The 27,126-nt window shown below is 50.7% G+C and overlaps 1 protein-coding gene across 1 annotated transcript in view; it reads right to left on the minus strand.

The window, feature by feature from the left end:
• DNAH9 (dynein axonemal heavy chain 9) overlaps positions 1-27,126 on the minus strand; it is a 146,045-nt gene that overhangs the window by 52,421 nt on the left and 66,498 nt on the right. Inside the window, exons 49-56 of the mRNA XM_086857114.1 lie at positions 23,318-23,578; positions 20,583-21,008; positions 16,895-17,014; positions 11,400-11,588; positions 9,485-9,720; positions 7,208-7,330; positions 4,775-4,979; positions 712-876 (exon numbers count right to left, since the gene is read on the minus strand). Coding sequence (XP_086713240.1) covers positions 712-876; positions 4,775-4,979; positions 7,208-7,330; positions 9,485-9,720; positions 11,400-11,588; positions 16,895-17,014; positions 20,583-21,008; positions 23,318-23,578 — 1,725 coding nt within the window. The remainder of the gene's footprint in view (positions 1-711; positions 877-4,774; positions 4,980-7,207; positions 7,331-9,484; positions 9,721-11,399; positions 11,589-16,894; positions 17,015-20,582; positions 21,009-23,317; positions 23,579-27,126) is intronic.

The following is a 27,126-nucleotide window of genomic DNA, read 5'->3' on the forward strand; positions in this document are numbered from 1 at the left end:
TGGAACCTACCATTTAACTGCGTTTTCCATCCAGTTGCCCAATCCCCTCTTCTCCTGAGTCTCCTCCAGACTTCCCCTAGGTTCTCTGCTCTTTGCTAACTGGAATTGATTTCCTCATCAATGAGTTTCTCCTGCTAATTGTCCCTCTCCTGTGCAGGCCATTAACAACCCTGAGCTGAGCAGGGTGAACATGGGAACCACAATTCCCAGTTCCCCTCTGGGCATTTACTTTAGCCCAGGCAGCCAGCAAGGACAGGTGGGCAGGTGGCAGAGCTCACACAAATGCTGATTTATACTGAGGAGTGGAAGGGTATGAAATACCTGAGTTCTTTCAGACTTACTCAAGATCACAAACCCCCCAGATTCCAGTCCCTGGTCAGTACTAAAATCCAGCCTGAGGCAGTGTGATGGACCCAGGATTATGCTGGAACAGTTTAAAGCTGCCTTGATCCAGTGTGTAAATTTTATTGTCTTTACATCAGGCACCAGTGTTTTCTCTTGGTCCTAAATAGGTCATTTAATACAAAAAAAAGCTCCAAAGAACTAAATGGCCTGGAGCTCTCCAGAGTGGAGAGCATTTACAATTTATACCAATTTCTACTCCCTGCTCAGCAGACAGAGCAGAGATGGGCATAGCAGAGGTTACATTCCACCCAGAAATCCCTAAAGGACCACAAACATGCTTTCCCCAGGCTATCACTGTTTTTTCACCTTCTCCACAATCTCTGCAGCTGTCCTTTTGGTGGTCTCCAGGTTCTCCACCAGCGCTGTGTCTCCCAGGAAATTCCCAGATGCTGATGAGAGCCGAGAGAGCAAGTTGTCCTCTAATGTTTTCAAGGTGATCTTGAATCCATTCTGCTGCTTTGTGAGATCTGACTGCAAATGAGAAATTCAGGAATTTTCAGCCATAAAGGATGTGGTAAAGTAAGGATTAATCACCTTCATGTGGAAACAAGTTTCCTATTGACAATTGCCGTAGCCCAGTGTTTATTCCTGCTCTCTGCAGCTCCTGGGAATGGGCTGAGTTCTGAGATCTGGGATCACTCCTTATCCAACAAGCTCAGAGAAACCTGGAACAGCACAGAAAGCACCAGGAGAACTGAGCCCTATTGCTAGAAATGTAGGAAAATGCTGGAAATGAATCAGGAAAAAAAAGACCTTTATCCCCATCTCAAACATATATCCTGTGTCTTTGTACCTCATTTCTTGGGGTCAAATCAGCCTGGAAAGACCCTGCTGCTCCTCACCCCTCCTGCTGAACCTCTGCTCCCACCTCTCCACCCCACACCAGTCACACCAGCAGTGGGGAACACGGGGTTCAAACCTGATGGTAAAACCAGCAGCAAAGCCCCTTGGGCAGCAAAGTGAGTGTGGGGAGATCTCAGGCTCAGAACTGAGGGCAAAGCCGCGGCCACTCCTGTCCTGCTCCCATTTGTACCCTGGGCTCGAGGTCCCACTGGCACCAGTGGCTGCCTGAGCTAAAGCTGGACCTGACAAAGATGGACAAGCACATCCAGGCCAGTATAACTCTCCTGTGCCAGGGGCAGATTTCTGAGCAACACAGCAAATCCTTCCCATTCCTCTGAAGTGCCTTCTCCATCCTCTGCAGGCACTGGTCCCACTGATGCCTGAGTTTCAGCTGTGATCTGTTCCAGGTTCTGCACTGGTTCCTAACTCTGATCTCCACACAAAGTGTCAGCAAGGTCTCCTCACAGCTCAGGCACACACAACAATCCTTCTCCAGCCCCACAGCCAAGGACACCGCTGCAGCTCCAGGCCCAAAAAGTGCAACCAGCAGGGAATTGAGGAGAGCAACCTGGGAGGATGGGACTGCATCACCTGCAGCTGCAATTGCACAATTCAGCCCAAGCTGGAAATGGACCAGAACTGATCCAAGGGTGAAACTCCTGAGCCAGGGCCCATCCTGGCTGCAGCCAGGGCCGGGCTCTTGCAGTGCCCAAGGTGCATCCTTGGAAGGGCTTTTAATAAATCCCTGCTTTATTCCTTTAACCCTGCCCAGCCTCTGCTCCAGGAGCCTCTCCCAGTTAATGTTATGTTAATGACACCAGTCATTAACAGTGTTCATGGTGGAAACAAAGGCTCTCATCTGGCTCCTTTCTGAACCACTCCTCCAGGACAGCCTTTCTCCCCTGAGATGTGATTGCCCTATTCTGTGTGTTTGCTCAGAGAAAACTCCTGCCTCTTGGCTTTACTGTGGCACTCCACAATATGTCCCGGTTGTGAGCACTTATTTTTAGAGTTCTCACACAAAATACCCCGTGGGAAAGCTCTGACTGGGATGCTGGTCTGAGCCTGGTGAAGCCAGTGCTAACACCCTGTGGAAAACACTGCTGGGTGATACTTGCTTCAAACCCTCAGGTTGTATTAAAGTAACACAAACCAAGAAATTCAAGAGTGTTTTACAGCCCTGCAAAACCCAGCAGCCCTAAAACAGCAGCTGTGGGGCACATGGGGCTGAGATGAGTCCTGGACAGCTGGCACATGACAGGCTCAGTGCCACAAGCCAAGGATCTAACGCTCCAAAGAGAGTTTGGGGAAAATATGTCCCCCTGTAGGGTCTGGAGGAGCCCAGGAAGGAGAAATGTGAAACCCTATGGCTCTCCCAATCCCACCATGCAGAAGTGAGCCTGCAGGATTTGCTCTGTTGTCAGAGGTTTTCCAGCAGATTGAGGGATTCTCTCATTAATAACTCATCTTCCACCATGTGGGCTGAAATTCCGTGCACAGCCTCACTCCGTGTTAACAGCAGCTTGGCTGAGCAGGCACTGGAGTGTGTCTGCTTTGGTATTTCAGCAGGAAAGGGCTGTTTTAAAGGCCTTTTCTGTAGCCTTTACACACAGGAACTTGCTCCTGGTGGTGGTTAATATTTCACAAGCCTTGAACCAGAAAACTAATGCGGCTAATTGTGTGCGTTTCTGTCATTCAAGCATAGCCTGCCTCAAAAAATGACATTTTGCAAGTTCTTTCTGCAGACCACAGACTCTGAGCCCTGGAGTTATTAATGAGGAGGGGGTGGGATTTTGTTCCAATTGCCTGTGGTCCCCACACAGATTCTGGGAGCATCCTCAGATGCCCAGAGTGGGTGTCCCCAGCACCTGTGGGTGCTGCAGCCTCATCCTGCTGTGGTTTGCATTCCTTATTTCTGCAGCACAGCTCATTAGCTGAGAGAGGAAAGTGCTGCTTCTGGGAAACAGGTTATCCCAGAGTATCTCCCAAACCTCATTCCATGGGAAAAAAAAAGCTCACCAGAGCTCCAGCTCTGCAGGATTCACTGGAAATTTCAATGGAAAGATTATCACAGAGCTGGCCTGGCGTGACTGAACATGTGCACTGAGTTTATTCCCACTCGCAGGAAATATTTAGGATTATTTGTATTTGTTACACTGCTAAAAGTGTCATCAGAAGGGAGGATTTTCTTTGTAAAATTACCTTGAAATTAAAGCCATACTAATTAAGAGAGAGAAAATATTTTGGCCTGTTACAAAGTTGGAGGAAGAACTAGAAGAGAAAAATATCATTACAAGCCTCACAATATTTACAGAGAGAATCCTTTACCATAAATGTTGAAAATTAAGTGAGATTAATCCCTCTTCCAAAATTAAATCTGTGAAGTCCAGAATAAAACAGAGGTAATGAGAAACATTTCAGACACAAGAGGAGGAAAAAAATAAAGAGAATTTTTTTGAGAAAAACCTTGAAAATTAAGTAAAATGTTTCTCAAAATACCAAGAAAAGAGAAGGCTGAAGGAGGCAAAAACCCTCAATGTTTGTCATACAAGGAAAATCTGATTTTGTGAGGAGCTCAGCAATGTCTGCAAGCTGGCATGTGAAAAGCTGTTTGTTAAAAACAAAATAAAAACTAAAAACCAGCAATAATAAAAACTAAACAAATTAAATTAAAAATGAATTATGATAATGATGATTGTAACACTTGCTCCCAGTGTAAACTCCCAGGTGCTGACCTTCAGCTCCTCCAGGTCAGGCCTCTCAGTGTATAACAACAATAATAATAATAATAACAATATGAATAGCAATATTAATAACAAAATTAAAAATAATAACTATAATTAAATACATATCTATATATAATTATATAAAATTATATAAAATGATATAATAAACTACATATTTATATTAAATGATACAATAATATATCATTTATAATCAATAATGATAACTATATTATTATTAAATTTTATAATGTAATTTTATAATTATAATTTTAGAATTATTATTTATAAATTATTTTTATACTATATAAGTAATAAAAAAATAATATTTATAATTAAATTATAAGTATAATAACGATGCTACTGATGATTTCTGCTTGTCCCCAATGCCAATTCCCAGGTGCTGACCTTCAGCTCCTCCAGGTAGGGCCACTCAGTGCAGATCAACAACAACAACTATTATTATTCTTATTAATAATATTAATATTAATATCAATATCAATAACAACATTTATTATTATTATTATTATTATTATTATTATTATTATTATTATTATTATTATTGTTATTATTATTATTATTATTATTTTACAACACTGATGATGATTTCTGCTTGCTCCCAGTGCCAGTTCCCAGGTACTGACCTTTAGCTCCTCCTGGTCAGGCCTCTCAGTTGAGATTAATAATAATAATAATAATAATAATAATAATAATAATAATAATAATAATAATAACATAAAAGTATAACAATGGTTCTACTGATGATTTCTGCTTGTCCCCAGTGGCAGTTCCCAGGTTCTGACCTTCAGCTCCTCCAGGTCAGGCCTCTCCAGGCGCACCACGGCCGCCAGCAGCTGCTCCTCGAGGCCGTGGCGGGTGACAGAGAAGTTGATGAGGGTGCACTGGGCCTGCAGCTCGGGCTGGAAGTGGGGGTTTGCCAGCTTGGTGTGCAGGATCAGACGGAAGGCAGGGTGCAAGGCACACTCCTTGTCCCCAATCCTGATGTACCTGGAATTTCAGCAAAAGGAGCAGCAGGCACAGGGGTCTCAGGCAGTGGCAGCTGCTTGGTGCTCTTCACAGAAATTGTCATTTATGCAAAGTGTTTGGTACTGGACAGACTTAAATCAATTCTGATTTGAGGTAAAAACCTCAGAGAATCTCCCCTGAATTTTGGATCCTGTTTAAAGAGTCTCAAATTTTCCTGTGCCTGGCAGCACAACCAGTCCAGCCATGAACTCTCTTGGTTTTGGGCAGAGGCTGAATCCTGCCTAAAACTGGAGGTCCAGGGAGGAAAAGCCTCTCAGCCTTGAGCTTTTCACTGCTCACAGCTAAATTTACCCAGTGTTGGCTCTGGCCAGGCCAGCTCCGCAGCAGTGCTGAGCTTGGCACGTGAAGCCACATGTGGAGAGTGGTGGCTGCCACTCCCAGGAGGTGACATCAGCCAGGAAAATGCAGCATCCCCTTGCTCTGCACTGCTGCCATGCAGCTCACAGACCCCAGGGAATTACAGCATTCTCTGAACCCAGGTTTAACCCAGCCCAGAAATGCAACCATGCCCTGGGTGGTATCCAGAGCTGTGGCCAGGGAGGGGATTCTGTCTCTGGGGAGACCCCACCTGGAACAGTGCCCAGCTCTGCTGTGCCCAACGTAAGAAAAAGGACAAGGAAGTGCTGGAACAATTCCAGAGGAGACCTGGAAGCTGCTAAAGGGACTGGAGCACCTCCCCTATGGAGCCAGGCTGGGAGAGCTGGGAATGGCCAGCCTGGAGAGGAGAAGGTTGTGTGGAGAGCTCAGAGCCCCTGCCAGGGTCTGGAGGGGCTGCAGGGGAGCTGGAGAGGAACTCACCAGGAACTGAAGTGACAGGACAAGGGGGAATGGTTCAGACTGAAAAAGGGAAATTCAGGTTGGATATTGGGATAAATCCTTCCCTGGCAGGGTGGGGAGGGCTGGCACAGGGTGCCCAGAGCAGCTGGGGATGCCCCTGGATCCCTGGCAGTGCCCAAGGCCAGGCTGGATGGGGCTTGGAGCAAACTGGGACAGTGGAAGGTGTCCCTGCCATGGCTGGGGTGGCACTGGATAATGTTTAAAGTCCCTCCCAACCCAAACCATTTTGTGATTCTATGTTAACAAAGCCCACGGGAACCGGAGTCAAAGAGAAACTAGAAAATGTTTTTAGGGATGCAGTGGGACTGTTGTGGGAATGGTGATGTTCCAGAGGGAGTTTGAATTCACTTCCCAGTCCAGCATCACTCACTGGGTGCCCTCCTGGCCCCCTCGATTGCTTTTGGAGCTGCACTAGAGGCAGCTCATAGAGACCCTGCCAGACCCCACAGCAAAACCATTCCTGCTCTGGGACTGGCAGCATCTGCCTGGAGTCTGGGCTCAGGGCCTGGAAACACAGAATCCAGGGATTTTCTTTGTGATTTATGACTTATTTTCCTTTTGTTAGCAAAGATGTGATTTCACAGGGAGTTTTGAGAGCAGGGATGCACACGAGGGGGTGCCTGAGTGTTCCACCAGAGGGGGGCTCAGATTTGCCACCCTCCCCTGCTGCACCTCCCTCTCAACATCCTCCAAATATTCCAACCCTGCACTGGGACCAACCCTGCCTTTCCATGCTGCAGCCAAACCATGCTCAGCCACCCTTCCTGGGATGCTTTCCCCAGCAAACTTCACAGACAGCTTGCCTTGCCCACCAGCTTCCAACACCCTGGGATGTTTTAGGCAAGCAGGGAAATAATCCTCAAAGAACTTAAGGAAAAAGAGCTCCCTGGCTGCCTCTCTTGCTGACCTCCTCTTGGCTGGAGGTGACCAGAACCCGACCTCATTAAGAAACATTTGATATCCTTGATGCTGAAACCTGTAGCTGCATTTCTAAACACTGTGCAGTGTTTGCTAAAATTCAAGGCTACTCTTACTTCCCAACAGCAGCAGCTATTTTGGTAATAATTTGGTGTCAGAACAGCCATTTACAGACCCCAAGGTCAGTGTACAATGGGAGAATTACAGGTCTCTGTTTTACACGAGGTTTGAATGAAGCTGTGAAATGAAATGAGAAATCCAGGTTGATTTCCAAGCCATCCTGTGGCTGAACTATCTGTGATTGCCTGATTTAAAATGCCCTCACTGCTGAAGGCAGGATGTTAAAGCTGCTGGATGGGAACACCTCTGTGCTGAGGGCAGGAACAGAGAGCACAGCAGCCCCCAGCCCATATCCCCAAACCCCCCAAGCTCACCTGCCTTTCTTGATTGTTTCTCGCCCCAGTAACGGCCCCAGCACTGGATCCACAGATTCCTCCAGGTTCTCAATCAAAACCAGGTCTCCAGCAGCCAGGGCTTGTTCCAGAGTGTCCAGATACCTGTGGGAAACAGTGCTGGTGCCTCCTGCAGCAGAGCAGGGTGTGACACTGTCAGTGAGGAGGGGACAGAGGGACCCTCACTGCTGTGCCAGCATTTGGGGAGAGAAGGAGGGGTAAGGTGGTGTCAGTGCCTGGTGAAGAAAGTGGCACTGCCAGAGAGAATCCTGGCTGTCCAACAGGGAGAATGAGGCTCCCAAGGATGAGCAGTGACCACTGAGTCTGGCCCAGGCAGCCGTGAGCAAAGCTGGCACAGCCTGGAGTTATTTTCAGCACGTTGTTTCCTCCAGAGCCCACTGGTGCAAGTCATCTCAAAGCAAGGATGAAGAGCAGCTTTCAGCTCTGTTGTGCCCAGGGTTTAGGGTCATGGCTAGGACAATGTCTTTCCTGCCCAGGAAATGGAACCCTGTGCCCAGGGCCTAAGTGGAACAGGGATGCTCAGCTTTGGGATGTTTCCTACCAGGAAGGGCTGGGCCAAGTGCCTGGGCTGTGTCCTTCAGAGCTGCCCTGCACTTCCCCCAGCGCCTCTGCCAAGAGGGGAGCAGGACCCTGGGCAGGAGGGGAGGATGCTCCAGGCACTTGTGCACCTGAGTCACCTCCACTGCTCAAAATTCACACTTCTCATGTAAGCCACAGCTCGGGGGCTCAAGAGGTGACAGAAGGATCTGAAACAAAAGTTCAGAGTGACTTTTAGGCCAGACCTTTAGAGGAATATGCTGATCCAGTTCAACCCCTAGCCCTGATGAGCAGTTTTTCTGAGTCCAGGGGTGTTTTACACAAAGGCAGTCAGAGGGAATGACAGAGCTGCCCCCAGAGCTGCCCCCAGAGCCCTTCCTGAAGGTGGGCCCTCTCTGTGGGTTTAGATCTCTTCCAGCAGTTGAAAGCCAAAGCTCCATCTCCCAGAGGATGAAACATTCCCTGAATTACTGTAATGGAGCAGTGATGATGGTATTACTCCTCAGGTCTGAGACATCACAGCAAAACACTAAATTCTCATCTTTAAAGCCCCTGCCAGCCCAAAGTATGGCCAGGGAGGGGAACAAGGGACATGGTATTGGCACAGCAGGGATGCTACAGGGTCTGCTCCTCTGGTTCCATCCTGCAGGTTCAGATTTAGGTGCCTCTTCTGGGATCCTTGCTGTTCCATAGAGAGCTTGCAGTAACTGCAAGGCAGGGTGAAAAACAGCCTTATTTTGATCCCACGTGAGACCAGATCCCAACAACTCACTGTTGTTTTATCTGAGGAAAGCAGAGGAGGCACCAGCAAAACAACCTGGGTAACCTCAGACGAGGAAACACGGGCAACCCCAAGGCATCTCCAAATCTAGGGGAATTTGGAGCACCAGGCCTGGGTCACTTTGCTCTGTATTAGGGAAACAACCCCAGGGCTCCCATATCTCCACAGGGATCCCACTTGGGCTGCCCCAGCCTAGCTGGGGCTCCTCACTATGGGCAGAGATGGGTGCAAGGGGACACAGCAGAAAACCTGTCTGTCTGCCTGGAGATGAGAGCCAGGCCTGGGAAGGCCTTGCCATGAAAGATGGATCCAGATCCGTGCAGGGGGGCTGCAATGAGAATGTCCAGCTGGTGGGAGCAGCCTCAGCCCAGCCGGTCTGCAGGACATGGGGACCTCTCCACACCCAAACCCTCTCTTTCTCCAAGAGGTAGGAAGCTCTGGTCATCCTTCTGGATGAACCAAACCAGGACATGACACCTACAGGGAGCCCCACGGAGGATGGGGCCAGTTGTCCAGAGAAGCTGTGGCTGCCCCATCCCTGGAAATGTCCAAGGCCAGGTTGGACAGGGCTTGGAGCAACCTGGAGTAGTGGAAGATGTCCCTGCCCATAGCACTGGATGGGATTTAAGGTCCCTTCCAACCCGAGCCAGTCTGGGATTCTGTGATACTCAAACGCGGCTCCCTGCTCACTCCATCAGCAGCCTCAGAGGAGTTTCTATAGTAACTGAGCCAAGCACTGAAGAGACCCTTGCTTTAATGAGAAATCCCTGTCATTTTGGTAATGAACAAGCCAGTAACGTGAGCAAGGAGGGTGGCAGGTTTCCCTGGATGTGTTTCCCTCACTGCAGCTGAGTGCCCAGAGCTCACCCAGCGCAGGGCAGGCACGTCCCATGGTCACTAGGTGAGAAGGATGATTTTACCCCTTCTGCCCCACCCGGATCACCCTCAGCGCTTCTCCGTGGCTGCTTTTGATCCATTTGCTGCCCTGCAGCTGGGGGTCCACCATGAGGGGCCAGCGCTCACAGCTGCTCAGGATGGTGGCGTTCTCGGTGGACGTGCGGTCGGCCGGCAGGCCCTGGTTCCGCCACGCCGCCACGGCCGCGTCATCCGCCAGCATGGACAGCGGCTCCAGGCACGGAGTGACGGGGATTGGCACCTGGTGGGAAAACAAAAAGGCTTCCTGGTGATTCCAAGGGAGGCTGGCTTAATAAAAAAGCGGTAAGTCACATTTATCTGTGTCAGCAGCTGTGCCATCAGGGGGTTTGGGGGGCAGGGAGGATTTTTCTGCTCTGCACCGCTCAGGTGAGACCCCCAGAGCTGCCCCAGCCTGGGCCCAGCACAGGAGCTGGAGCTTCTGGGGAGAGCCCAGAGGAGCCACAGAGATGCTCTGAAGGCTGGAGCCCCTCTGCTCTGGAGCCAGGCTGGGAGAGCTGGGGATGCTCACCTGGAGAAGGATCCAGGGAGAGCTCAGAGCCCTTCCAGGGCCTGAAGGGGCTCCAGGAGAGCTGGAGAGGGACTGGGGACAAGGGATGGAGGGACAGGACACAGGGAATGGCTTCCCACTGCCAGAGGGTGGGTTAGACAGGATATGGGGAAGGAATTTTTGGCTGTGAGGGTGGGGAGACCCTGGCACAGGGTGCCCAGAACAGCTGTAAGGGGATGTTCAGTGGATCCCTGTAAGGGGATGTTCAGTGGGTCCCTGGAAGGGGATGTTCAATGTTCATAAAGGGTTCTCAGAGCCTTCAGGGCCAGGTTGGATGGGATCTAGTGGAATATGTTGCTGCCTGTGGCAAGGGAGTTGGAATGAGATGATTTTAAGGTGCCTCCCAGCACAAAGCATACTGTGGTTCCATGATTTACCAGTGTTTTCCCATTCTGTGGAGTACTTCCCACCTGGTTTTGTTTCCCAGTCCTGTTGTGAACGAACACAACCTCTGCACAAACAATCCCAGGGGTTTTGCCCCCCACAGCTCCACGGGCTGGGGTCACTCCCTGCCCTGTTCATCTCCCTGACACAGCTTGGAAGGACAGAATTAACAGAGTTAACCCCCTCCTAAGGCTGCTGTTGTGTTACAAACCAGCACCAGCAGCTCCAGAAACACCTCTCTGACAGGGGAGGCCATTTCTGGGTGTGACAAGCACCTGTGCCAGGTGTCTGAGCAGAATGGGCTTTCATTTCCACTGGAATTCCAGGCACTTCCTTGTTCTAAGCACAGTCAGGTCATTTTTGAAACCATGTCTTAACAAAGTTTCTGGCTTAGTGTTAGGAAATGCAGAATGAAGTTTTTCTCTCTCAGCCTAAGGAACTGTCTGCTTTGGTCAGCCCTTTGATTTTGGCATCTCTGGGACCTTATTTAAAAGCTTCTTGGCACCATTTGTATGTTAAAATTAGTAAAATATTAAAAAAGTTTCAAGCACAATGGTCTCCATCTGGTCCTAACAGCAAGACATGGGTAAAACCAGCTGAGAGGCACGGCCAGCATGACCAGAGCTTGTGTCCAGAATGAAAAAACACCTGGAGTTTGTCCAAGCCTACTGGAGAGCTGGCAGCGAGCTCTGCCTGATCCAATTCCATCTCCATATTCCCCCCTCCTTCGTGGCCATGGACAGAACTGCAGAGCTGGGCTCTGTGCTTGGGATTTTCCTGTGTACATGGAGGAACTTCACTGAGCAGGGACACCACATTTTCCCCAGGGAGGAGTAAATGGCCATGTCCTGACCCTCACTCCTGCTCAGTGAGGACACAGTGATGTCCCTCACCTGAGAGATCCCCTGTGGGCACCAGGATTTATGGCCACATTAATCCTGTGGCTTCTCAGAGGAATCAGGACTTACTTCTAGCTGGTGCAAATAGGGCCTCCAGATGCCATCCAGGAGGTCCTGGCGGTATTTCCTGGTGAAGTAGCCCAGGTAGGAGATGAAGGCTGTGATCAGCAGGACATCTCCACACAAGGTGCTCTGCTGCTGTTTGAAGTCCTTCACAGCCTCAGCCCACCTCACATTTTCAGAGGCGAGGCCCCCAACCTGCAAATTCCCAAGTCAGATTGATCATTCATGCAATCATGGATTGATTTGGGTTGGAAGGGACCTTAAAGTTCACCTCATCCCACCCCTGCCATGGGGACACCTTCCCCTGTCCCAGGCTGCTCCAGCCCCAATGTCCAGCCTGGCCTTGGGCACTGCCAGGGATCCAGGGGCAGCCCCAGCTGCTCTGGGCACCCTGTGCCAGGGCCTGCCCACCCTCACAGAGAAGGATTACAGGGGTCTTTAAGCCCATCAGTTGTTAATTGCCTTAACACCACAGATTCCCACCTCATTACACCCTCTCCCACACAGAGCACTCCTCCACAGCCACAGCCTTCAGTATTTCACACAATTTATTACTGCGCCAGGTACGTGGGATTTTGATCACAATTCCCTTCGCATTCTGTCAAGAAAATGCTTCCTCCTACCTACTTTTCATCAGCATCCAATGTCCAGAAAGTGTAGCTGGGGCTTTGAAGAGGGTTCAGCATCTCCTTATGAAATAAATTACCTTTACACCCACAGATCACTTACTTGACCATCGGTACATTTTGGGGTACTGTTGGAAATAGGAATGGAATGCAGCCTTCAGCTTACAAGCCAGAGAAACCCAACCCAGTTTTGAGTTGACCTCACAGGTCTGAGATGGGGAATGCCAGATTTTACAATGAAATTCATGATTGCAGTCTCCTGCTGCCAAAGAGAAACCTCTCTTGATGTACAGCCCAGAGCAGGCACAGCTCCCCTCTGCTCACAGGTTCTGTCACCAGGGTCAACCAACACCTTTTAATTTTCCTCCTCAGTCCACGGTCCACACAAACTGATGGCTGTTATTTCTTTGTGTTTCTCATTTTCACTAAAAACACCTCTATATCTTTCTCTTCTGCAATTCCAGCTATGGAATACTGACATGGCACTGTCCCTTTCTCCAGGCCCCTGTTCAATGTGACACAGGCCCAGCTCTGACACCAATCCCTCTGACAAGCCCTAAGAGCACCTCCAATAACTCATTCCCCTAAATGGCTATATTGCCATCCCAAACTGCTCTGCAGACACAGATCCCCTGGATGGGAAGGGCAACACCTTCACTGAAATTCACTGTCACACCTTCCAACCTGACCAAGTCCTGTTTCCAGCAGAATTCCAGCTGCCTCCTGAGGGTCAGAGCCACCTTCACGTTCCCAATACCAACTCGTTGTCATTTCCACGGTGTTGGTTGTTCTGCAGACACTCTAGATCAAACAGCTCTCCTTCCACCCTCGTGTACCTCCTTGCCCCAGATAAACAGCCAGGATCTCCCAGGCCAAGACATTCTTGGGTTCCCCTCTGGAGCCCCAAGCTCTGTCCTGGGAGCACTGCACACACAGGCACAGCTCTGGACACAGCTCCCAGCTTCTCACAGCTGCAGACTTCAGCAGCTGTGACCCAGAGTTTGTGTTCCTGTGCTTAACAGTCTCTGATGATTTTTGACTTCATGACCTAGCCTAAGCTGCTGTGGGTATCAACCCAACTTTTGGCACCTACAGCATCCCGTGGGCAGGAGATGCACAGTTGAGCTGAGCTTTCTGTGTGAAAGTACATCCTTTGATGTGCTGCCTGAACTTTTCAATTGCTAAAACGTTTGTCCAGTGCAAAACCAGGGAACAATCCTGCTGGCACCAGCTTCTCTGCACCACTCAGGATTCCAAGCCCTCAGTACCCCTCTGCTGTCTCCTTTTCAGGTTGAAGAGCTTTAGCCTCTTCAATAATTCCTCACACAGAAGCAGCCTTTTGATTCTCCTTGCAATCTTTATCTGCACCGAGTGATGCAATCTTTATTATCTGGTTTCTTTTATTGTTGCTGTCTCTGCACCATTTCCCATTCTCCTCTGGCCTTTGAGGTGCAGCAGAGGGGGTGGCAGTAATGCTGCACATTCAAGATTTATTTAGAAAGTATTCATAGAGCAAGACAGGGATTTTTCTGTTTTGTTCTCCCTTCTTTTCCTAACAAACCCTAATATCCGGTGTCAGATGGGCTTTGGGTTTGGTGAGGGCTTTTTGCTTCTGGGAGCACAGAGCTCACAGCACTCTTAACTCCATCCTTTCATTCCTAAGTGATAACAATCAGCTCAGCATCACTTACAGGGCATGTGAAGCAAAACCTCATTTCTCCAATGTACTTTACATTACCTTTATCTGCCTGGTGTTTCATCCCTCCATCACTTGGGACCGTTTTTACAATTCTTTATAGACAGTTGGCATCATCACTGTGGAGCCGTGCGACCTCCTACACACCAGCTCATTTCTGATTCATGGAATCACAGAATCACTGACTGCTTTGGGTGGGAAGAGACCTTAAATCCCATCCATCTCACCCCTGCCATGGCAGGGACACCTTCCCCTGTCCCAGGCTGCTCCAATCCCAATGTCCAGCCTGGCCTTGGGCACTGCCAGGGATCCAGGGGCAGCCACAGCTGCTCTGGGCAGTTTGCTCTGATGAGCACAAGAACTGACCTGCAAAAATAGCTTTGATAACCTTTTTGCCCTGCCAAAACTGCCCCCTTTGGATCAAGGAAAACTGCTTCTGGGAAGTTTGACCCCTCCCAGGAGCAGAAAGAGAAGCCTCAGATTTTCTTTGCCCCACCTGACCTCAGAGCTGTCCCCAGATCTGCCCCAGCCGAGCTGCTGTGCACAAACATGAGCTCCTCACAGAGCTGCAGAGGTTCCCCAGTGCCTTTTGCTGGTCTCAGACTGTGCTGATGTCCCTTTTGCATTGCTGGAAAGATACTCATGGTAGGATTAGGACCACAGCTGCCTTTCCTAGGGCTGCACAATGTGGAGGGCAAAGCCTGCCCCAACACATCCAAACCTCCCTGGCTGCTGCATTGGACTCCTGGTTTAGGGGTGAACAATCTGTTCTCAACCCATTGGTATCTGCATCTGGCATCACTGAACTTCATCCCCTTCCTGTGCTTCCCATGTCTCGACCATCCACTTACTTCATCTACAGCAACGCTGAGGGAATTCCCAGTTTTACGTTCTCAGTCTTGGAAGTTTGTCTTTTCACAGAGAGTTATATTCCTTACAGTGGAATGAAGGCTGGAAATCATCGAGGATCAGGCAGCACAGGCTATACCTGCCCTGCTCCTCCTTTGTTCTGGACAGGCCCCGCTCTCACGAATCTCATCCCACTACTTGAAAATGCACTGCTTTGAAGTTATTGGCCACTTTTAAGGATCATACGTAAATTAACCTTAATCTCAACTCCAGTTACAGGGCAGAGTCCAGTTCTTCCATCTTTCTTCTGTAGTTTTTATAGATGGAGCATCCATAGGTCTTCCCTCCAGTCAGCCTGAGGTCAACTCTTATATTAATCCCACGGCCCCTCTAAAACAAAATCTTTATTGATCTGATTTTCCTGGAACTCTGAGGTGCTACCATACTCCTAATTAATTTTTTCAGGTTATTTTTTATCTCCTTAGGTCCCGGAGGTCTTTTCTTCTCCTTTGTTCAGATCACACACTACTGCCACTTTTAATACATTCAAGATATCTCAGGTGTCTCCTACCTCAGGTCCTAGAAGTCATTGGGATTCTTTTTATTTAGCAAGAGGCAAATTAAAAGCTACTCCTTGGATTACCTTTGGCTCTTTGATAATGACAGAGAGTACACAACCATTCCTCACCCATCTTGTGCACACCAGTCATGATTTTTCCTGTCACATCTGTCCCCTCCACACCTTTTCCAAAATGAAGAGCCCTAATCAATTATGTCTCTCCTCATATGGAAGTGGTTCTGTGCTTTGTTGTAGCTTTTCTAGGCTGCCCACAGCCTGCTTAGACAGGGTGCCCATACGTGGGATGACAGACCCAATACAATGACGCTAAACTTCTCCTTCCTGAGGTTTTTTCTACCAATTAGTAATATTCAATTTGTCTTTTTTCCTCCTGTCAAGTGCCACACTGCTGTTCCTGAGAACTCTCTGCAACAACTCCAAGAGCTCTTCTGTGAGTGATAATAGTGCAATTAGGCCCTATCCATGTAACTGCATGATTACAGTTTGTTTTCCCTGCACACGTTATTTAGCGTTTGTCATCACTAAATTTCCTCCTCTGCCTTAGCACACACCCACTCACAAACACCACTCATCAGCCAGCCTCCCTTTCTGGTGCACAGATCCTGTCCCCTGGATGCTGGAGCATCTTCCTTAGGCCACCTGACGTTGATGAGATGCCAGTCTGGCACTGTGAGAGCCAGGCTTGCCTCAATCCCCCAGGTTCATTTGGCAAGCCACAGCATCGCTCTCCACATCTGGCTGCATTCTTTACACAACCTCAGACGTGTTTGTTTCAAAGTCTGGGAGCTCATTTCTACCCACAGCCACACCAGTGACCATCCTGAATGCCAAACGAGCTGCACATCACTGAGGGCTGCCAGGTGCTATTCCTAGATCAGAGCCAGGATGGCACGGGAGGTGAGTGCAGGGCACAGCAGTGAGGATGAGCAAGCAGCTCCTTGCCCACACTGCAGAAATGATCAATTGCTGACAGTGTAAAATCATAGAATTGTTGAGGCTGGGAGCTGTTCCCATGGCATGGGGTGGGGAAGAGATGTAACCAGCATGGTTTGTGACATGGTATCACACAAACACAGAACCATGGATGGTTTGGGCTGGAAGGGACCTCAAAGCCCACCCAGAGCCACCCCAGCCATGGCAGGGACATCTTCCACTGTCCCAGGAGCTCCCAGCCCTATTCAGCCTGGCCTTGGGCACTGCCAGGGATCCAGGGGCAGCCCCAGCTGCTCTGGGCACCCTGTGCCAGCCCTCCCCACCCTTCCAGGGAAGGATTTCTTCCATATATCTAAATTGAATTTCCCCTCTTTCAGTCTGAATCCATTCTCCCTTGTCCTGTCACTACAGTTCTTGATGCAAAATCCCTCTCCAGTTCCTTGTAGGCCCCTCTAAATATTTTGCATTCTGACTTGGAGGAGACTGAGGATTTTAGAGAGCTTTTCACTCTAATTCTTGTCATTTCAGAACCTGCAGAGCTATGTTCACACCTTTGTTTTTATGATACCAATTTTGACTCACATCCTTTGGCCCATCAGTACCTGCTCACACATTTAAGCCCCAAGAAGGAGGAGAGAATTGTGACGGCAGCAGAGCCAGGCACTTGAACGAGCAGAGCTGCCCAGGCACATGGAAACAAAAGCATTTTCCATGCTGGAACTCGCTGCAGTGCAGGAAACATCTCCAAAACCATGAGAGGATGTGCTGTGTGCACAGGCCCAGCCCAGGCCGTGTCCCTCCCCCTGCCAGCACTCACCAGGCGGTTGGCGAGGGCGATGGTGCAGGCTGTGGCTTCAGCCTCCTGCTGGCACTGGAGTTTGTCTGACGTGGCCTTCTCAAACCTGGCCGTCAGCTTGCCCAGGTTCTCGTTGAGGCGCTGCGGGTGGAAAACAGGAGAAGTCAGGAACAGCATGGGTTTAACAACTTGGGAACAATGCAGAGATGTTGGAGGAGTCCAAAAGGCCATGAAGACACTCCAGGGGCTGGAGCCCCTCTGCTCTGGAGGGAGCTGGGGGTGTCCAGCCGGGAGAGCAGAAGGCTCCAGGGAGAGCTCAGAGCCCCTTGCAGGGCCTGAAGGGGCTCCAGGAGAGCTGGAGAGGGACGAGGGGTGGAGGAAGAGGACACAGGGAATGGCCAGAGAACAGGGATTGATGAGATATTGGGCAGGAACTGTTCCCTTTGAGGGTGGGAGGGCTGGCACAGGGTGCCCAGAGCAGCAGGGGGGCTGCCCCTGGATCCCTGGCAGTGCCCAAGGCCAGGCTGGACATTGGGGCTGGGAGCTCCTGGGACAGGGGAAGGTGTCCCTGCCATGGCTGGGGTGGCACTGACTGGGCTTTGTGATCCTTTCCAGCCCAAACCATTCTGGGATCCTGTGATCCTGAGGCAAACCCTTGTCCAGAGCTGGCCAAGCTCCAGCCCATCCGATCCAGCCAGGGCTGGCACCAGGAGCCAGCACAGAACAGAGCAGGGCTGGGCTGTGCCACTGCTTGGAGCTCACGCCCTTGGCACAGGCAGAGGCAAAGGATGCACAAAATTAATTTATTTGGGGCTTCTGGCTGAGCCCTGATGATGAGTGCTCTGGCTGAGCAACGAGCAGGCAGCTGAGGAACCCAAATCTGATATTTCCTGATGCTACAGCCCCTTGTCTCTGACCAGTCCTTGAGGCTCTGCTGATTCCCCAAGCGTGCTCAATTCCCCAAGGGGCTCCTGGAGTTCTGCTGAACCATCTCCAAGCCATGCCCTCACACTGCTCCCAGCAAGGAATCTGACCTTGAATTGAAGGGCTCTGCCCTGAGAGCCACCCAAGAGTGTGCCAGGAGCCCCCAGTGAGGTGGGGCCATGGGCTGGGAGGGGCAGGAAGAGCCCAAAGCACCCACAGAAAAAACTGGAGAGCCTTTTGCTCAGACAGAGCTGTTCACACTCGGATCTAAACCAAACCAACAGCTCCCACAAGTATTTGGAGCATTTCACTTCTGATAAGAGAAGTAATAATTGATTTTATCTGTACCCAATGCAGACTGCTTAAGGCTAAACTGCTTGTAAATCACTTTAACATTGAGTTACACACTAGAAACAAACCTGAAAATGAAAAAGGATTATATTAGAGATCTCTGCAGCTCTCCTGGATACTGGCAAACACAAAGCAGCCTCTACTTGACCTGCCTTGGAACAATAACACAAAAAGTTTCTGTCCCTGTGGATGTACGAGCCTACAAAGGTTCATATATACCATATCCCAGTATAAAAACACAATCTGATCATTGAGTTTCTATAGAATATATGCATATATCTGGTTTGCAGGGCCCCAGCAGGGGCACACAAATACAGATGTGTGCAGCTGTGGACACGCCTGTCACTCCCACCTCCAGCAGCCCCAGGTGCAGAACACTCAATTCCCAGGCAGGCAAAGAGGACAGAAAGTCCTTAATGTTTTGGACAATTGGAATTTTCTCATTTATTAATCAAAATAAGACAGCTTGGGGCCCAGCTGAGAGCAGGTATGAATCAGCACACAGCAGTGAAGCTATCCAAGATATCCCAGATAAGTAAGGCTATACCTCCACATCCATCCCACGCTACCCTGCATCATTCCCTGTCTGCAGAGAGGAGAAGGCCCTAAACCAGGCAGTTTTGTAAGAGCATGCCAGAGGAGTGCCAGTAATCTCCCCAAAGATTGCAATTTTCTTTAACAAAATCCCACTCCTTTGAAAGGAGAAAAAAATAACCCATCTCAGGCATAAAAAGCTGTGGAAAAGAACAGCATAAAGGGATGAAAAAAGGTGCCCAGCACATCTGAGGTGGGAGAATTAGACACCAAAGCCCTCTAAATCCATCCCTGCTTCAGGTGCCTCCTTTCATCTGCAGCAGGAAGGGGCGACCAGAGAGTTCAGCACCATTTTCTTGTATTTTTAGTTAAAAAGTGTAGTAAGCATTTTAAGAATGATAAGCCCTTGAAAACATCAAAGGAGTGATGTGTTTTCTAAGAGGGTGAGGTGCTGGTGGAAGGGGTGAGGGGAGCAGAGGGATCTCACTCTCTGCGACCCTGCCCCTGCTGCGGGTCCAGCCCGGCCACAGAGGGGATCCCACTCCCAAAGAGAGATCCCAAAACCTCCTAAAACCAGACAGGTTCTGGAGCAGCTGCTTCCCCTTCCTGTTCCTAGCAGGTATCGTGCTGGGAGGGAGCAGGGAGGAAAGCAGAATAAAGCAGGATGTGTTTTTACATAGAGATAATTTTCTGAAGGAAAATGATAAAGGCCTCACTATAAAATGCACTTTTAATCATGCTGTAATTTCTTCTATTCAGGGATTTTTTTAATTTTTTTTTTATTTTTAAGTAGCAAAAACCCAAATAACATCCAAGATGTGCTGCCAGGGAGCTGTGCTGTGACAAATGAGGCTCCTGCAAGAGCAGTTGTCATCCTGCAAAACCAGGGACTGAGTGTGCAGCCAGCCCAGCTCTGTGCTCCCAGCACTGAATCAGCCCCAGTTCCCAAACCCTGCCCTGTGCAGAGCACTGGGAACACACTGGTTTGAGATAATGAGTTTTCTCAGGACCCAGAGAAGAGGTAAATTACATTTTAAAAAAATTTAGGTGGGAATAATAATGATTCCTATTTAGCCTTCCTCTTTGGGTGCAAGCAAGGCTGGAGAAGAACAGAGGAAATTCAGAAAGCAGCAATATTCAAAGTCACAGAGTCATAGAGTGGTTTGGGTTGGAAGGGATCTTGAAGACCAGCCTTTTCCACCCCCTGCCATGGCAGGAACACCTTCCCCTGTCCCAGGGAGCTCCCAGCCCTGTCCAGCCTGGCCTTGGGCACTGCCAGGGATCCAGGGGCAGCCCCAGCTGCTCTGGGCACCCTGTGCCAGGGCCTGCCCACCCTGCCAGGGAACAATTTCTTCCCCTTAACTAATCTAAATTTCATCTCTTTCACTTTGAAGCCATTCCCTGTGTCCTGTCCCTCCATCCCTTGTCCCCAGTCCCTCTCCAGCTCTCCTGGAGCCCCTTCAGGCCCTGCAAGGGGCTCTGAGCTCTCCCTGGATCCTTCCCTTCTCCAGGTGAGCACCCCCAGCTCTCCCAGCCTTTCCTCCCAGCAGAGCTGCTCCATCCCTCTGCTCACCCTGGAGCCTCCTCTGGGCTCTCCCCAGCAGCTCCAGCTCCTGCTGCTGTTCCCCAGGGCTGGGGCAGCTCTGCAGGTGGGGTCTGACCTGAGCACAGGGACAGAACCCCCCTCCCCTCCCTGCTGCCCACGCTGGGGCTCAGCCCAGGGCAGGGCTGGGTTTCAGGGATGCCAGTGCAACAGGAGGGGGAGAAAACCCTGCAACCCCCAAGCCTTTGCATTCCCATCCCTGCTTTAGCACACAGGTACTGAGCAGCAGCTCTGCCCGAAGGAGAGGATTCCCTGCAGGCAGGGACGAGCAGGACGGGTCCCTCCAAGGACACTCACAGCAATTTTGGCCTTGACAGTGGCCAGCTTGTCCTGGGCTGCTGCCAGCTCAGCGTTGGCCCTGTCCAGGGCCTGCCTCTTGGGCTGCACCTCGCAGAACACGTGGTGGAAGCGCACGATGTTCAGCACCCACGAGCACAGCCCGGCCGCCGCCGAGGACTTGGTGGCCACGAACTCGGGGTTGAACTTGGGGTCTTGTAAATAGGGCTGGAGGGCTTTGAGGCAGTTCTCATGGATGTTCTCCTTGTTGAATTTGATCAAGGAGTCCAGGAAGCCGTCTACCCTTGCCATGGCCACTTTGGCTGCTTTCCAGCTCCTGTCCTTGGGGATCTTCCCTCCCGGGGCCGTCAGCACCATCACGGCCGCGGTGACGTTGGTGACAGCAGAAGGAGGTGACCCAAAGGACCTCAGCTCCGTCAGATTGGTCTGAAAAGGGGAAAACAAGGTTGTTAGATAAAAATGAATGGGATTTCTTTTCACTCTGCCACTAATAGAGCCAGGCTCCCTGGCTATCAATCTGATAAATTGGGCTCCTCTCGGCCCCAGCAGTGCTGCCTGCAGATCTCTGCTCTGCATGTGTGCAGCACACCTGCTCCATTCCCTGCTCCTGACATCCCACCTGGGGCCAGCACAGCACACTCCAGGCTCCTGGGGGAGCAGAAGGTTTTCTGCCCTCTCAGAGGGTTGGGATAAAGAAGAATGACACCTACAGAAGTAACACTCAGGCCTCTAAAACAACCTTCAGAGCTTCCCTTCTTGCTCCCTCCTCCCAAGCTGAGATGCCAAAGCCATCCTGTGATTCCCACACCCTGCAGCCCTCAGGGTTCAGGGAATGCAGCTGCTGAGAAAGCCCAGGCACCCTCACAGGGCAAGCAGCACTGGAGGAGCCAAAAGGGCATTTTTGTCTCTAACTCCTGATTTCCCAAGTTTTCAAACTCTCTATCACTCCTGGCTTTGCATTTTTTTTATTTTGCAGGTGCTCTGCTCTGGGTCTGTCACAACCCACACGCCATTCATCATTGTCCATATAGCAATTACCTCAATTATCATCCATATAAATGTAATTATCTCGTATAGGTATAGATTTATCTCTCCATAACACTTTAAATAGCTTTGTCTCAGTCACTCTCACTGCCACCAGCCCCTGCAAAAGGCATCATAGCAGGGGACAGAGGGGCTACAGCAGGTCCCACCCACACAGCCAAAGCCAGGCTGAGCCAGCCCATGGTCACTCCTTGACTCACATGGAAAAAAAAAAAAAAAAAAAAAAAAAAGGAAAAGGAAAGTTTAAACTGTGTTTTCAGGAACACAGAGAGAATTAACCCTGGCAAGGGCCAGCTCTCCTGAGAGCAGTGTTCTGGAGGGTTCTGGAGGCACTAGGAGGGATTATTTAAAGCATCACAAGGATAATCCTCCCAGCACAAAACCAGGAGTGGGTTCAAAGTGCAGCCTATGAGGAGGGAACAGCCTGGACATGTCCCCGTGGCCATGGCTGCTCTTCTTTTGCACTGGCAGGTGACACCATCACAGAAATGTCCACAGATCCACATCCTCACTGACTGTATGGATTTATTATTGGATTCTACTCAAAAGCTTTTTCTACTCTCTGTGCTCCTTGTCAGTGTTGTACATAACCCTGCAGTCCAAGGAAGATGGCTGAGATAATTGGGCAGAAACTGTACAAGCACACAAACATGGTTGATTATTCATGTCAGTGAGCAGGTTGGGCTCTCTGATACATCTCCAGTCAGCAGGTAAAGGAGACCATGGCTTCCACTGCTCTGCCACTGCTGCTTTACAGTTCCCTGGAGAAAATCCCAGCATTTCCCCCATCTTTGCCTAATGAGAGATTCTACAGCTCCAGCACGAGCCTGGCACTAATGGAGAGACAAACAATTTTCCTTTTGCACAGTCCTTTCCCTCCCATGAAGGAAATCCAGAGCACAGGTGTCTGCAGCAAAGCTACCTCCTTCCCAAAAGCTAATCCATTCTGGATGGCTCCAAGGTGCTTTCCTGTCCCCCAGCAGGACTGAGCCCTGGTTTGAGGCCTTGCTGTGATTGAGGGTTTTCCAGCTGTGGTGTTCCAGCTGTGTGCAGTGGGATGCTGCTGCCCCAGGACACTGCAGGAACTGCAGACCAAAACAAATTGCAGGTCCATTTCTCAGGCACATCAGAACCACAGAAAGAACCAGGTTGGAAAAGACTTTTGAGATCATCAAGTCCAACCTCTGACCTAACACCACCTCATCAACTAACCCACAGTACCGAGTGCCACATCCAATGGGAATCCCTGGAGCACCCTTGAAGGACAAACCCTCCAAGGCACAGGAAGGTCTCCCAAAACCAATCTCCTGCATTCAGAGCAGTGCTTATCTCCTGATCACACCACTGGCATCTTCCTTTGGGCCAGCTTTGTCTGCTTCTCTCCATGGAAATGAGCAAAGGAGAACATGGTGCAGCCTCGTGGATGCTCCAAGTTCCACCAGGAACCCCAGAACCACAGAATTAACCAGCTTGGAAAAGATCTTTAAGATCAGCAAGTCCAACCTGTGACCCAACACCTCCTCATCAGCTAAACCCCAGCACTGAGTGCCACATCCAACCTTTCTTTCAACACTGAAGCGCCAGCAGGGAGGAAGCTGGAGCGGGGACAATACAATGCCCAGAACTTGGGCCATCAGTGACACAGCTTCTCCCACAGTGTGGAGGAAAAACACTGGGAATCCTCACCCTACCTTGTTGAGGGTGTTGAGAGCAGCCTGGGCAGCTGCCAGGGCAGGCTCAGCCTTGGCCAGGTCCTCCTCACAGTCCTTCTGCTTCTGCTCGACCTCCTGGGTGATGAGGGCCACCTTCTTCTCCTCCTCATCAGCCACCGCCTTCTTCCTGCTCACCTTCTCCGTCTCCACCCCCACCACCTGGATCAGCTTGTCAGCATCCTCGTTCTTCTGCTTCAGCTCCACCTCTTGGGCTGCCAGCTTGGCCTTCAGCTCATCCACCTGCAGGGCAGAGATGGGAGCTGGACTGTGATGGGAGTGATGGTGTGATGGGTGTGATGGGAGCTGTGCCTGCTCCTCAGTGCCCAGCACAGGCTCACAGCACAGCGGGACCCCGGGCAGGGAGGGCCTGGCTGTCAGCACATCCTGCTGATGCCTGAGTTTCAGCTGTGACATTCTCCAGGTTCTGCACTGGTTCCTAACTCTGATCTCCACACAAAGTGTCAGCAAGGTCTCCTCACAGCTCAGGCACACACAACAATCCTTCTCCAGCCCCACAGCCAAGGACACCGCTGCAGCTCCAGGCCCAAAAAGTACAACCAGCAGGGAATTGAGGAGAGCAACCTGGGAGGATGGGACTGCGTCACCTGCAGCTGGAATTGCACAATTCAGCCCAACTGGAAATGGACCAGAACTGATCCAAGGGTGAAACTCCTGAGCCAGGGCCCATCCTGGCTGCAGCCACGGCCGGGCTCTTGCAGTGCCCAAGGTGCATCCTTGGAAGGGCTTTTAATAAATCCCTGCTTTATTCCTTTAACCCTGCCCAGCCTCTGCTCCAGGAGCCTCTCCAGGCATCACTGGCAGTGAGGGGAACATTTCCAGCTGTTGACAAGAGCCTGCTGCCCCTTTGCTCACGGGTGTGACCCACACAGGGCAGGAGGCAGGGAGGAGCCCAGCAGAGCCCAGCTCCAGCAGCAGGCACGGCTCTGGGAGCTGGCCCAGACAGAGGGACTGAGGTAACACAGACACTGCTCTGGCCAGGGCCCAGTGGGAAGTAGGAGGAAGCATATTTCAGATGTCCTTGGAATGGTTTCATACAGCCCAGGAGCCCCACCACACAGCAGGAGATCACTGAAAACCCAAAGCCATCAGCTTTGGGCACGAGCTCTGATGTCACATCTCCTGAGCAGAGGTGTGCGGGTGCTGTGCCTTGCTGGGGAGGTGACAAGGCTGCAATTCAGCCACACTTCAGCTTCTCAGCCTCGCCAGCAGGCACAAGGTGGTTTGGAGCAGGACCTGTGCCCAGCACAAGGTGATTTGGAGCAGGACCAGTGCCCCAGGATCTCCTTGAGCCCCCTGCTGACCCTGGCACACTCTGCCCTCCCCACCCCTCCAGCCTGGGCTCCAGGCACAGGGCAGGGCCAGCACCTGCTCTGAGACCATGAGTCCTGCAGGAATCACAGAGACATGGAATGGTTTGTGTTGGAAAAGACCTTAAAGATCATCCAGGAACACCTTCCCCTGGCCCAGGCTGCTCCAAGCCCCATCCCAGCCTGGCCTTGGGCACTGCCAGGGATCCAGGGGCAGCCCCAGCTGCTCTGGGTACCCTGTGCCAGGGCCTGCCCACCCTGCCAGGGAACAATTCCTTCCCAACATCATTTTTCACCCCAGAAAGATTGCAGTTGGGGTCTGCCAACAGGTCCAGCCCTTGGCAAAGCTCTAAGGGTAAAGGGGCTTTAAATGTGAAATCAGATGAGCCAGAGAGGGGACATCCCCTTGAGCTGGCAGCCAGGAGGCCACCAGCACGGCCGTGGTGGCCACTCCTCACACCCTGCCCACACACAGGAGCCCTCAGCAGCTCCTGCACGGGGGGAGGCTCACACAGGCTCCTGCAGACAGAAAACCTCCTGCTGAAATCCCCATTTCAGTGAATTTACCCACACTCTGGGCAGACCACAGAGGCTTTCACTGCCTGATCTTAGGCTCATAAAGGTTTGCTTAGAGCTCCTGGGGTACATCTTTACCCACACAAAAATACTCACAGGCAGGAAAGCCAGACTGGTTTTGGCAATACCCATTTTGATAGCAGAAGGGAGAGCACAGCCTGCAGTCCATAAGATGAAGCTGTTGACATTTGGCATTGGCTTCACGTGGAGAGCTGTTTTTCAGGACTCTCCACACGCCCTCCATCCATCACCATCCCCTGCTGGCTGGCTCTGTGGGACTGCTCTCCCCAGGACAAAGGCAGGGCTGTAAATCCAGGCTCACATAATCCCTTCGTGTGACAGAGCCAGCAGCAGCTCCTTGTTCAGTCTCTGGGGGCTGAGTTGAAATGGGCTCTGCTGATGGCTGATATGGCTGTGACCTTCTGCCCAGAAATAGCTTTTGTGTGCTGGATGCACACACAGACGGGAGCTGCAGGGCTGTACACGGCCAGGACAAAACAAGCAGGGGATTAAAATCCATGGGCACTCAACAGCAGCACAAAGGGCAGGTGTAAGCTCAGCCCTGGGCAACAGATGATGCCCTGCCAAGCACACAGCAATGGAAGGGAAAATGACTTTGTCAGGATTTTAAAAAAGGAAGAATGCTGCAGAAGGACTGTTTGCAAGGGCCTGCAGTGACAGGACAAGGGGAAAGGACTTCAGACTGAAGGAGGGCAGGGCTAGGTTGACTACCAGGAAAAAATCCTTCCCTGGGAGAGTGCCCAGAGCAGCTGGGGCTGCCCCTGGGTACCTGGCAGTGCCAAAGGCCAGGCTGGATGGGGTTTGGAGCAGCCTGGGACAGTGGAAGGTGTCCCTGCCATGGCAGGGAGTGGAAAAGGATGCTCTTTAAGATCCCTTCCAACCCAAAGAATTCTGTGATTCTGTGAGAAACTTGTGAGCAGCTTCCTGAGCGCAGAACAACCTGATAAGCAATTAGTAATGTGAGGTGGAAAGGGAAAGAGCAAAGCAAATGAGAAATTCAAGGGTAATGTGCTGTGACTTCATCAGGGAAAGGAAGGGAGAAGCCCTTGCCTTACAAGCAGAACAGCATGAGAAAAATTATTAAAGAGAAGAAAACCTGGAGGGCAGGCTCCCAGAAGACTCATTTTATCTGATTGTCCCTGCCTTGTTTCAAGAACACAAAATACATCAAAAGGTCAGCGATTAATTGATAGCAGCAGCCAGGCTGGAATCTGGAATCCAGTGATGCAATACCAACCACAGCCATCCTCAGAATTACTCAGCAATGGGTGCTGACCTCTTGGTGGCACACAGCACTCTGAAAAACAAATGACTCACACCTTCCCAATCCATTATCTCCTAACAGGAAGGAGGCTTCAGCTTCCCCCAGGGCTGAGGATGCCGCTGTCCACAGGGAGAGGTGGTTGTCAAACATGGCTGGAGGAGGAAAGTTGGCCAACAGCATCAAGGTGTCCAAATCTCCAAAGGAAAGGATTAAAGAAAAAGGGATAGAGGCAGAGGGGACCACAGGAAAAGGAGGTAGAGAGGTTACTTTGAAACAGGAACAGCAAAGTTAAAAAACACCTGCAGCTGTGATAGAGCAGCCCCTGGTGCTGGGGCCTCTCTGAGCCCACAGAAATACACAAACCTCATCCTTAACTTGCCAGTGGAATGCCAGGGGTGAGCACCAGACCCCAGAGCTAAGGCACAGCCAGGGACCAAAACCCTCCACCTTAATTTGAAAATACCCCCAGTACAACTTGCAGACAACACACCTGAGTGTGAGAGAAGATTCTTCACTGCCTCAGCCCCAAGACCAAGCTTTTCCATGGGTGAATGTAAAGTTCAGCCCTTAAACCCGTGCTCAAGATTGAACATGCTGGT

This window comes from Cyanistes caeruleus, chromosome 19 (genome assembly GCF_971803275.1).
Source record: "Cyanistes caeruleus chromosome 19, bCyaCae1.hap1.1, whole genome shotgun sequence".
Taxonomy (NCBI): domain Eukaryota; kingdom Metazoa; phylum Chordata; class Aves; order Passeriformes; family Paridae; genus Cyanistes; species Cyanistes caeruleus.